At 39.8% G+C, this 12,518-nt stretch overlaps 1 protein-coding gene across 6 annotated transcripts in view; it reads left to right on the top strand.

Moving 5' to 3' along the window:
* Window positions 1–12,518, top strand: part of ZCWPW1 (zinc finger CW-type and PWWP domain containing 1) — a 24,058-nt gene continuing 11,540 nt past the window's right edge. The window contains exons 1-7 of one of the 6 annotated variants that reach the window (XM_055561256.1): window positions 1–155; window positions 8,032–8,090; window positions 8,841–9,091; window positions 9,567–9,645; window positions 10,442–10,577; window positions 10,871–11,028; window positions 11,227–11,349. In XM_055561256.1, the coding sequence (XP_055417231.1) occupies window positions 8,063–8,090; window positions 8,841–9,091; window positions 9,567–9,645; window positions 10,442–10,577; window positions 10,871–11,028; window positions 11,227–11,349 (775 nt within the window). In that variant the 5' untranslated portion in view covers window positions 1–155; window positions 8,032–8,062. Of the gene's footprint in view, window positions 277–8,028; window positions 8,091–8,840; window positions 9,092–9,566; window positions 9,646–10,441; window positions 10,578–10,870; window positions 11,029–11,226; window positions 11,350–12,518 lie in introns of all 6 variants that reach the window. The other 5 variants (XM_055561254.1, XM_055561253.1, XM_055561257.1 and 2 more) reach the window with 5 other exon arrangements.

Below are 12,518 nucleotides of genomic sequence, written 5' to 3' on the forward strand. Positions count from 1 at the left end.
AAAAAAGCGAGGCCAACGGGGATTATGGGATTTGTAGTTTTACAGGGTACTCGGTTGGAAGATGGCGGCAATAACTGCTGCGCAAACGCAGAAACGATCTCCAGCTGCGCATGCGCGTTAGCCCTGCGAGCACGCCGCCGGAGGAGGTGGAGCTTGTGAGTGGCCTCGCGCCTATCCTTGGTGGCGGGAAAACTGGTTGGAGGTTCGCGCGGCTGGTGGAATCGCTGCAATAACTCTTGTCTGCTCCTCACCCTTAGATCCTCTACGCACCAGAAGGTAGTTGGTGTTTTTCCGCTTGCACCTGAAGGTTCTAGGCTTGGCCAGTCTTGGCACCTGTCGCCTGAGGAAAAGTTTTCTCCTCAGGGTGATGGCTAGCTCTTATCCCTCTCCTCCGAATCTCTAACCGCAGACTTGCTCCTAAGAGAAAACCAAAACTAACTCAGTATTATGGTGCGCAGTGTCGAGCTGAGCGAGAATGAGGATCCTGGTGTCTCCGTGGGTTGGGGGTGGGAATGGGGAGGGCGAGCTGAGGGGAAATTGTCTCATGGCGGGTTTGTTGACGGTGAGGAGAGGTTAGAGAGCCACTGTTCTACCCTTAGAGGAGGCATGGACTTCTGGCTCTGTGGTACCTCCGGCCTGAATTGCTGTGCTTTTAAGAGAAAATTGGTGAGGAAAGAGGAAAAATGTGGGTGTCTCCAAGTTCTTCCCTCTGGTTTTAAAAGTGAGAAAAGTGAGATTAGGCCTTTTATTGTTCCGAACCTTGGCACTCTGTGAGGGGAAATGGTGCAGTGGTCTGGGAGTTCATGGGCATGGCCCCTTGGAAAGCAACACAAAAGGGCTAGTTTGACGTTGGCATTATTCCGGGCACCTGTGGAAGCTTTTCAGCGGTTAGATAGAAAGGGTCTGAACCAAGATCAGGGTACTAAAGAGTCTGTCTTGGTGATAATTGGCCATGTCTCTCTGCTTCCTTGCACTCCCTGAACTTTAAGCTTTTAGTCACCATTAATTTGAAGATTCCGTAAAAAGTTTTACTTAAAGTAGTTATGACAGTAAATGTCTTGTTTCAGTGATAAGTCGTGTCAGACTCTTTTGCAACCCCATGAACTGTAGTCTGCCAGGCTCCTCTGCCCATGGGATTTCCCCGGCAAGGATTTTGGAGTGGGTTGCCATTGCCATTTCCAGGGGATCTTTCCGACCCAGGGATCAACTCACCTCACCTGCATTGGCAGGTGGGTTCTTTACCACTGAGCCACCGGGGAAGCCCCAGATGTCTTGTTAGGCAGCCTAGTATGGGTAATAAGGGTAGCTGGGATCAGTTTTTTCCTTCTGTCTTGTTAAAAGTTTAGAATCATGCTTGCTGAGCGCACATGAGAGAAGGAAGGAGAAGGAAGGAAGAAAGAACAAATTTACTGATGGAGGCATGAAAATGAGCAGGAATCTACATACCATTAGACATTAAGACAAGAAGAAATCAAACTCTAGCTTAAAGGAGAGTTAAAATATAGTCTTTATCTTATTATTTATTTTTTTGAGAGTTATATTTCATTTGGTGGACATACTGAGGAACTCAAGCCTGGGAGGCAGCATCTCAAGTAACTCTGAGAAAAGTGCTTCCTCTGAAAATATAATCTTTATTTATTTTACAGTATATATATTTACTTGTTTTGATCATTGTCTAACTACTCCCATTAGAATGTCAGCTCAGTGAGAATAGAAACTTGATCTTTCTTTTTCTCTGCTCAAAATGTAGTTTTTAAATACAATTTTTTGAGGCTCACAGAGTCTGTGTTAGAGGGCAATTCTAAAGGGTTTATTTTTGTTCTCTTAGACCAAGGATTCCAGGGACAATATAAAGAGGGAGTAATTGGATACTTGGGAGAAATTTGTGAACACATTCCAAGTGAGAGGAGGAGGATTAAGGCTTTTTGAAAAATATTGACAAGACTGAATTAAGTTATTTAGCTAAATCAGTTCTCAAATGTTTTGGTCTCAGAATCCCTTTATTTTTAAATTAAATTTACTTATTTATTTTTGTCTGTTCTGGATCTTCATTGCTGCACAGGCTTTTCCCTAGTAGTGGTGAGCAGGAGCTACTCTCTAGTTGCGGTGTGTGGGCTTCTCACCGCGATGGCTTCTCTTGTTGTGGAGCACCGGCTCTAGAGCAGAGGCTCAATAGTTGTGGCGCAAATGCTTAGTTGCTCTTCAGCGTTTGGGAACTTCCAGGATCAAAGATTGAACCTTAGTCTCCTGCATTGGCAGGCAGATTCTTTACCACTGAGCCACCAGGAAAGCCCTGGAATCCTTTTTAAAATTTTTTTTTAAGTTATGTTTTAAAAGGTTTTTTTGGTTGTTGTTTGCCTGCACAGGGTCTTTGTTTCTGCACATGGGCTTTCTCGAGTTGGGGCAGCAGGAGCTACTCTCCAGTTGCGGTGCATGTGCTTCTTGTGTTGCAGAACGTGGGCTCTAGGGCACATGGGCTTCAGTAGTTGTGGCTTTTGGACTCTAGAGCATGTGCTCAGTAGCTGTGGATATACAACTAATCTGTGGGCTTAGTTGTCCCACGGCATGTGGGATCTTCCCTGACCAGAGATCAATCCTGTGTCCACTACATTGGCAGGCAGATTCTTAACCACTGGACCTCTAGGGAAGTCCTCTGAGAATCCTTTTATACTCTTAAAAATTTTTAAGAACTCCAAAGATTGGTTTATATCTCTTTACCTGTGCATTGATACTTAAGTATTAGAAATTAAACTGAGAAAAATTAATCTATTTATTAATTTTAAAATGATGATAATAAACCATTTACATTATGTTAATGTAGATAACACTTAAATGAAAATATAGTTTCCTAAGTGAAAGAAAATTTAATATGAAGAATGGTGTTATTTTACATTTCTGCACATCTCCCATGTCTGGCTTAATAGAAAACAGCTGGATTTTCATCTGTTTCTGAATTCAATGTGTTGTGATATCTTGTTTTGGTTGAAGAATATGAGAAAACCTAACACAGATAAGCAGTTGGAGATCTGCTAAGCTAGGTGATTTCATCTTCTAATCAGTATGATGATTTTTGGTGTTCCAAATGAAAGAAAACTATCTTTTGGAACACCTCATTCACCTTCCCTTGGGTCCCTTTATTACTTCTGAGTTATTTACCTCTTCTTATTCACCTTTCTTTCTTATGTCAGTTGAGGAGTTAGGATCTGGTTATGGAAGTTCTTTTACTTTGACATTTAAAGCTTTATTGGATTTTTCCCCCAATGTTTTTCATCTAAGGTAAGAAAAGAGAAACTAAAATCTCAAATGTTATTCCTGGGTTTAGAGCCCCAAGTCATTTCATAGCTGACCAGGTAAAAGTTGGTGGTATCTTGTATATTTATTAACTATCTTTAAAATTGTCTCTCTCTGAAGTGGATTTCAGTATTCGTTATTATGGAAAAAAATACTTAATCTGAAACAGAGGAGCAGAGATTTATCAGACAGTGACTTCCAAACTTTCCCTTCTCTTTTTATCAGGATAGAGATTTTCTTTAAAAGTAATGTTCTTCATCACAACCTTACTCCGCATGCATGCTCAGTTGTGTCTGACTCTTTGGGACCCTATGGACTGTAGCCTGGCAGGCTTCTCAGTCTATGGAATTATCAGGGCAAGAACACTAGAGTGGGTTGCCATTTTCTTCTCCAGGGGATCTTCCTGATCCAGGGATCGAACCCACATCTCCTTTATCGCCTGCATTGCAGGCAGATTCTTTACTGTTTGAGCCATAAGGGAAGCTTATACATTTACTACATCTTATTAACTTAACAATGATCCACAATTTTATTTAGTTGGTTGGGGCTTCAGTAACACACTTTGGCCTAGAGAGGTCAGTATAGGCTTAGATAATGATTTAAATTTAACTCTTGGAAAAATTTTGCCTCTTTAGGTTGATCAAAATACTCTTTTTAAAATTTTATTTTAAAAATAGAATTTAAAAATCACTTTGAAATGGCAGTCTATGTATAAAAAACAAGAGTTACACAAGAGGCTACAGTAGAGAGCTCATTTCCACTCTCAGCGACCTGTTTCCACTCAACTGAGACATTTTTGTCAATTTCTTGTGTATTCTTCCAGAGATGGTTAAAGGATACTCAAACATATTGTATAGATGAAAATTTAAAAAAAAATCAAATTTTGTCATCTCAAGTACACTAATTTCATTTTGCTTTCCTCGTTCAGTATAGTTTTGTAATTCTGATTATCTTCATAGGGACTTCTCATGGTCATTTTTGGAATTTTAGAGTCTGGGAGAAGATATGTTTGTCATTTATTATTATTATTATTCCCTTTGTGGCCTAATTTTATACAGTTTGTAGCTTCTATTTACGGTTATCGTAAAGAAGGAGACCAGTTTGCTGTAGTGATTCTCCCCCAATTTCCTACTTGCTTTTTCTTCGATTGTCAAATAAGTTTGGGAGTTGGTGAAACGTTAAGATGGAAACCATGATAAAATGTGCTCCTTAAATTGGGCTTTGCTGGTGGCTCAAATGGTAAAGAATCTGCCTGCAATGCGGAGAACCAGGTTCGATCCCTGGATTGGGAAGATTCCCCTGGAGAAGGGCATGGCAACCCACCCCAGGGTTCTTGCCTGGAGAATTTCATGGACAGAGGCGACTGATGGGCTATGGTCCATGGGGTCACAAAGAGTCGGACACAACTGAGCAACTAACACACACTAGACAAGTATAAACAAAAAGGAATTATTGCAAACCAGCACATATCAATTATTTGCATTTATGGAATTAAGGAACAGAAAAATACCAAAAAAATTTAAAAAGACTTTATATTCAGCCATGCTGTGGCCACACTAGGTCAAGTCCCCAGTAACTTTTGAATTCATCTTGGAATCTGGAGAGTGGAATTCTACACCTTGAACAACTGAGTGTTTAAGTTGGCCATTTGAGGGTCATAAAATTTTCAGCCCCTTTAGAGAGAAAAATGTACGAACCCAGAGATCCATTTTATGCGACTTTTGGATCTCTCTCTTTTTTATTATTACTTATTCATTTTCTTTGTTTCTTTGTCTTTGTTGTTGCTCAGACTTTTCTCTAGTTGCAATGAGCGGGGGCTACTCTCCAGTTGTGGTGCACAGGCTTCTCATTGTAGCGGCTTCTCTTGTTGCAGCACAGGCTCAAGGTGTGGGGGCTTCAGTTGCAGCACATGGGCTCAGCAGTGGCAGCTCCCGTGCTCTGGAGCACAGGCACAGTAGTCCTGGCACATGGGCTTAATTGCTGCATGGCGTGTGGGATCTTCCCAGATAAGGGGTTAAACTGATTTCTCCTGCATTGGCAGGCAGATTCTTTACCACTGGCCACCTTGGAAACCTCTTGGATCTCTTTATAGTGGGAGATAGCAGAGTTAAAGGATTGAGTTTCAGGTCGAAGGCCGTCAAAGTACTCAAAACCAACAGCCAGAAATCATATCACTGAGAAGAATAGACATGTTATTAGAATTTAGAAGTCAAAGACCTGGATTCATCTTACTCTACCGTGTGTTAACACTGAGGTTTTGGTAGACCACAGCTGTGTAGAAATAACATCAGTAGTGGAAAGTGAAGACTGGAAAATGTATAAGTTCTTGGAACATTATAAGATGAGTCTTGGCACCGTGCCGGGTCACAAATGACATACAGCTAGAGATAGTAACCTCTTCAGCCTTTGGTGTGGCTGGAGGCCTCCTTCTCCCATCCCTTAGTTGTCTATGGCTGTGAGCAGCCTGGTCCTTTTACCCTAAAGTACCTAGAAATATTTTCTGTCTTTTAGTGTATGCTTTACATGTGTGCTGTGATGTTAAAACGGGTGTGAAGCACTGAACTACTGAACTAGACTACTGGGATGTAGTGTAGCACAGTTCATGACGCAAACCAGACAGATTCTAATCCTGATTTTACCATTTATCAGCTACTTAATATCTCTGACTCCCTCTCAGTGTCAATTTCCCCAAGTGTAAAATGGCATCAATCTCATAGATTTATTGGGAGAATTAAATGAGATGACATATTCAAAGATTATAGTCAGTGCCCAATAAGTATATTTATTATTAGTCACAATTTTGGTAGCAGTAATGAAACATACTGATGTTGTATAGAATATATCTGAGTAGATAGCTACAGATAAACTATGGATATGGAATGAATATGCTAGATTCTTATTACTAGCTTCTCTGGAGACCTCTGTTCAGTCACTAAGTTGTGTTTGACTTTTTGTGATCCCATGGACTGCAGCATGCCAGGCCTCCCTGTCCTTCACTATCTCCCTGAGTTTGGTCAAATTCATGTCCATTGAGTTGGTGATGCTATCCAAATATCTCATCCTCTGCTACCTCTTCTACTTTTGCCTTCAACTTTCCCAGCATCAGTCTTTTCCAGTGAGTTGGCTCTTCACATCAAGTGGCCAAAGTATTGGAGCTTCAGCATCAGTCCTTCCAATGAATATTCAGGGTGGATTTCCTTTGGGATTGACTGGTTTGATCTTGCTGTCCTAGGGACTCTCAAGAGTCTTCTCCAACACCGCGGTTCAGAAACATCTGCTGGTTACTAAATATTTCTGAGCCATGAATAAAAATTATTAATATAAGAATCTAGCACACTGGGAAATTTATTGGACTAGAAGATCTATGTAAAAGGAAGATAATACATTATAGTGATGTTAAAAGGGGGTTCTCTATGCATAGGGATGTCTGAAATAGGTAAGTGAATCTACAGTGTATTTGTTTAGAGTATTTAGAAGAACCTTGTGAAAGGTTATTGCTCTGAAGAAAAATCTCACTGTTTAACTCCAGGAAGGTCTATACCCTAATGCCGCTACTCTACTACTACTTTTACTTTTGGCTGTTAAAAACACATCTTGTTTCAATATGAGTCACCAAATGGGGTTGCTTATGCTAAGCCCCCTATCACTAAACCAAGACAATTTAATTACAGTTTTGGTTCTCTCAGAAATGGAATCTTAAACCAGTTTGTCAGGAATTGCCTGATCGGCACTAGTTGGGTAAATCTGCCTGATAGACCCTTAAAGGAAAGTAACCTTGTATAACCAATTTGCCTTTTTCTTTTTCTTTCTTTCCTTTTTTGCCTAGTATTACATCTGTGTTCCTTATCTCTTCTCCCTGTAAAAGTGTTTAATTTTGTATAGCTCCTTGGAGCTCCTATCCATCTGATAGATTCAATGCTGCCCAATTCATGAGTTGTTGAATAAAGCCAAAAAGATCCTCAAAATTTACTCAGTTGAATTTTGTGTGTGTGTGTGTGTTTTAACAAATCACTACCACTATCATTTCCACCTACTTATAAGTGCCTACCTCATGTTGGACATAGTTCTAAACACTTAAAACACTAAGGATTGTTGCTAATCTTTAAAACAACCTTTATTATACTCCAGCATTTAATTGGCACTGCCCAGGAGTAGGATTGTAGTCAATAAGGCAGAAAATGTAGGTTAGGCATCCCAGGCAAAGGATGGGGTTGCTTATGCTAAGCCTCCTATCACTAAACCAAGACAGTTTAATTACAGTTTTGGCTCTCTCAGAAATGGAATCTTAAACCAGTCAGGAATTGCCTGATCAGCACTAGTTGGGTAAATCTGCCTGCTGCTGCTGCTAAGTCACTTCAGTCGTGTCCAACTCTGTGCGACCCCATAGACGGCAGCCCACCAGGCTCCCCCGTCCCTGGGATTCTCCAGGCAAGAACACTGGAGTGGGTTGCCATTTCCTTCTCCAATGCAGGAAAGTGAAAAGTGAAAGTGAAGTCGCTCAGTCTTGTCCGACTCTAAATCTGCCTGATAGACCCTTAAGGGTCTATCACCCTGAACCCAAGAAGGCAAGAGGAGAGAGTTTAAAATCATGTTGGATCAGTACTGTATACATATATATATATATATATATTTAACTGAATCACTTTGCTGTGTAGCAGAAATTAACATTATAAATCAACTATGCTTCAATAAAATAAATTTTGTTCATCAGAGCGTAACAGTTCATTTCTTTTTCAGCAGAGGCATAAAGAAAGTGTAGCTTCTGAGCTGAATGATGCCAACCCTGGAGAGTAAAGAAAGTGAGTCAAGAGTTATTTTCCTCTTCTTTCTCAGTCTTAGGTCATCTGGACACCTTTCCTACCAAAGGGAAGCTCAGTTCATATGTATTTCATGTTCACTTTGTTAAAGTTACTGCTTTTCTAGGCACTTTGAGTAAATATATTTGACTCAGAACAGTCTTACTCAAGAAATGTATGAACTTGTAGGGAGAGAAGATCCATTTAAAGATTTATAAATAACTTTGAATATGGTAAATGCCACAGGATAGATACAAAATATTATGGAAGCTCCGAATAAAGGTACATTTCTTATGCCTGGGAGGATCAGTACAATTTTCATTGCATCCTTTGTAGATTTTGACTAGTTTTTAAAAATTTTCCTCTAATTTCCCATAACACTTTGTGCAAAATTTTTAAAAAGCAAATTTAAAAAATTTCATATTTGAATATTTCTGTTTTCCTCATACTTGTATTTATCACTTTTGAATTATTCAGTGGTTCCTAAACCTGGAAGTGCATCTGAGTTAGCTGGATAGCCTTATAAAATTACAGATTCTTGGGTCTCACTTCAGACTACTTCGTCACAATCTTAGGGCAGGCGTGAGAAGGTGGGGGCCTGGGGAAGTTTGGTAAGGAGAGGCCTAGGAATTTGAATTTGTTAAAAGTCTCTCCAGATAATTCTGATATTGTCAGTCAGTGGGCAGTGTTTGGCAATTTCTGTGTTAGATTCCATGTTTCACAAATTACATTTGATGACAAAATTTCTTTCAGAATGTGGGAAGGGACCAAAAAATACCTTTGCCCCGCCTGCACAAAAATTGCATAGCCTGATGTCCTATAACCTTAACTCATCAAAGGAGGAGATCCTGGAGATCAGTTCCCCACAGGCAGAGGTAAGGCCAAGCCTGCTAAAGGCCGGGTTAGAGAAGAAGAAGAAGAAAACAACCACAGAGAATGGTCCAGGCAATGGCCAGGAGATACAAGGAAAGGCTCAAGACAGCAAGAACGCAAAGAAAGAAAAGGTAAAAATCAAAAGGATGGCTGTAGTGGGATAGCTTCTCGTCATCCAGCCTGGGCAAACAGGATCTTTCCATTTCAGAAGACATTTAAATATTTATAACATAAATTTGAATGTAGGAAATACCACAGGGGAGATTCATCCTGTAGTTTCAGTTTTTTTTTTCTTGTGTGGGGGTGTATTTTCTTCTCAAAGAGGTAAAAAATGTTTTAATGAAAGCATCTAGCAGGGAATACTGGGCAGGTAGGGGCTGAGATGGGATGTAGGTGAGAGTAGAAGTAGAGACTTTATCAGTGTTTTCCTTTTCTTTGATTTCTTATTCCCAGGCGATCTGTGATAGAATTTATGGCATCTTTAGATTGACTTCATGCTCTCAGTTTTGTGAACTTGCTACCTCATCCAAAGAAGGTTTCCTCCTTCCTAGAGAGGAGGAATGGGGAAAGATGAACAGTTTTTTTCCCCTACCTGTCTCTCTGCAGGAAAAATCAACTCTTACCAATGCAGAATTTGAGGAGATTGTACAGATTGTGCTACAGAAGTCCTTCCAGGAGTGCTTGGGTATGGCTTTTAGTGAAAGATAAGAGTTTCAGTTAGGCAAAGAAATTATCTGAAGGGTGGAGTAAGTTAATAGCATCTCTCCTTCTCTCCATCTTTCTACATAAGGAAATATTAGATGAGACTTCGAAATGGTTTTAAATACTCATCTTTTATCAATAGGACTATAGCTAAACCATCTTAGAAGGTATAGACTTTTAGAAAATTAGATTACCTTGACTTCAGAATATAAATATAGCTTCATCTAGATTTTTAAATGTATTTTAAATTTTTTATATGTTTACAATTTTCATAGAAAAGATAAATTATTTTTCCCAGATTTGAAGACCTTAGTTTCCATTTCTTATATATTTCTATTTGCAATACTGTTTTAACATCTGCTCAGGAATTTGATTTTTAGAATAAGAAACTCTGTAGTATAGGCCCTGAAGCCTTTCTCCGTAAGGTATTGAGGCTAAGGGCAGTGGTTTGATACTTTTAGCTTTTCTCAGGTATACTTCCACTTCTAGAGAAAGCTTGAGGGACAAATGATATAAAAGATAATACCTAAAATTTCTGTTATGTACATAAAATTAGCATTACCTGACTATCCTAGAATAGGTGAATCCATCTGGAAAAGCTTTCAGAAAGATACAGATTTGTGGTTTTTCCCGAGAATTAAAAAACTTGAAAGTTCTATGGTATGGCAAAAGTCTAAAGGTAAGTTCATTCAGGCAACTGATGGGAGATATGTTAATGAAAGGTTACAGTTTGCAAATAATGGAGTAGTTATTTTCTTTGGTTGCTTCTCTGCTTATAGTATTTTCTTTTGGGAGGATGGAATCTAGCCTTGATTTTTCAGAGACTTCCTGTACCCAGCCTACAAGATGTACCCAATTAGACAAGGAACCAGGAATTGCTTCTTCTAATACTTCTGATAATAATAATGCTGATGGGTAAGTTTATCCCAGTGCGGTGAGTTGGTCACAGGGTAGACTTAATACTGATAAATGATTATCCATCTATCTGTCTTTCTATCAGATGTTTTTCATATCTTGGTAGATTTCTCTCATCTCAGGAAAGATACTTGAACTGGGAAAATAGGCCAGTAAATGGATAAAATGACCCCAGGAGGCCATGGAGAACTTGCAAGTCTTCTGTCCTCCTAACTTTTACCCTTGGGTTTTTTCAAAAGAGGGGTACTACAAATTGCCCTTTTCTATCTTTTAATTAAAAATCTTATTTGCAGAGACAGAGTAGTGGTACCTCCTATTCTAGAGATTTCAGCCTCTCAGGAAGATGGAATAATCCCTGAGATAAAGATATCTAAGCCAGGCCAGCCAGATTCTGCATCCTCTGAGAAGAAATTCAATAAACTCTCCTTAAGCAAAAAAAAGAAGGAAGCTCGTAAGTATAATCCGATATACTTTGACATCCGGCTCAAGTACTTATTCCATGAAATTAGGGAATGGGACAGTGGGCATACTGAGAATTTTCAGCCCAAGACTTAAAACTAATGAACTGTGATTCTTCTTCCTTCTTTTACTGTCTACAAATATTCTCTTCATCTCCTAACCCTATGATGTTTTTCTTTTATCTTCCCAGAAGATGAGAAAATGGAGAAAGACCAAAGTGGACATGAGCACAGACAGGATGACCAACAGAAGAAAACTATTCAGGATCATTCACAGAACAGGGACCAACAAAAAGGAGAAGGAAATGGTTTTGGTAAGTTCAACCATGGTTTGACAAACCTACTTGGAACTTGAAAATTGGAGGTGGAGGAGAAGGGTAACGACCAGTTAGGATGTTAGAGCAAATTCTCCAAAGACTATAGTTTATCTCACACAGCTACTTGGTAAGAGGATATAGTGCTGAGGAAGAGAGAGAGCTATTTCATTCATTCAGTTATGCAATCATATAATCCATAGTTGTTGGAGGAAGTTTATTTTTTGGCAGTGCTTGTGGGTTGAACTGTGATTGTAGTGAATGTGTAGGCCTCTTACTATCAGTGAACCACTCTTCCTGTTTTTTTTTTACAGTTGCCAAGGAGAGATGGGTACTCCTGGAGTAGGTAGTAGAAAGGGAGTATCCAGTAAATAAAATTTGCTTTAAGTTCTGTGAAGGGAAGGAAGACAATGTCCTGAGAGGAAATGGTGGAGATCTAATTAAGATAGGCTCAGTCAGAGAATGCATTTGGAAGGAAATAACATTTACGCTGAAAACTAGCAAGAGTAGAAGTTAGCCAACTAAAGTATGTGGAGAAAGTTTTAGATAAGGTGAAGTTTGGCTTACTCTGGATACCAAAAGAAACCTGGTATAACTGGAATTCAGAGAGCAAGGGAAGCAAGGCTGCAGAGTGGCTCTAGATAAATGGAACTGTTAACAGCCACGCGTTCCGGAAAACAGCCTCAGAAGGACAGGGCAGATAATGGAGTGCAGTTTATTACACGGGCGGGTCCAAGGCAGAGTCTCCCCTTAGCCAAGGACCCCGACCAGCTTTTGTGAAAACTTTATATACGCTAAGTGTACCTGCCCAAACCCACCTCCCTAAATTCCCTGAAACTGGTCTGAACAAAGGAAAAGAGGATACAATCAAAGTTAACCCTGATTCATATGCCTTAGGCCTAGGTAGTTAACACTGGACAATTATCAATAGGCCTGTGGTCATACCCCAGTAAACATAATAGAATGTATGATTCTATTCAGTTCCACAGTTAATTAGGGTATTCTTTTAGGCGAGGGAGAGTCTAGGTATGAGCCCTGGGGCTCTTCCTTCCAGGAGCCTGGTTTTCCAGTTGGTATGTTGTTTCCGTAGATACTGGGCATAGAGCTCAAAAGTCCACAGTCCGGCCCAAGATGGAGTCCTGTTTCAAGATGGAGCCTGTTCTGTCTGT

Source organism: Bubalus kerabau, chromosome 23, assembly GCF_029407905.1.
Source record: "Bubalus kerabau isolate K-KA32 ecotype Philippines breed swamp buffalo chromosome 23, PCC_UOA_SB_1v2, whole genome shotgun sequence".
NCBI lineage: Eukaryota > Metazoa > Chordata > Mammalia > Artiodactyla > Bovidae > Bubalus > Bubalus kerabau.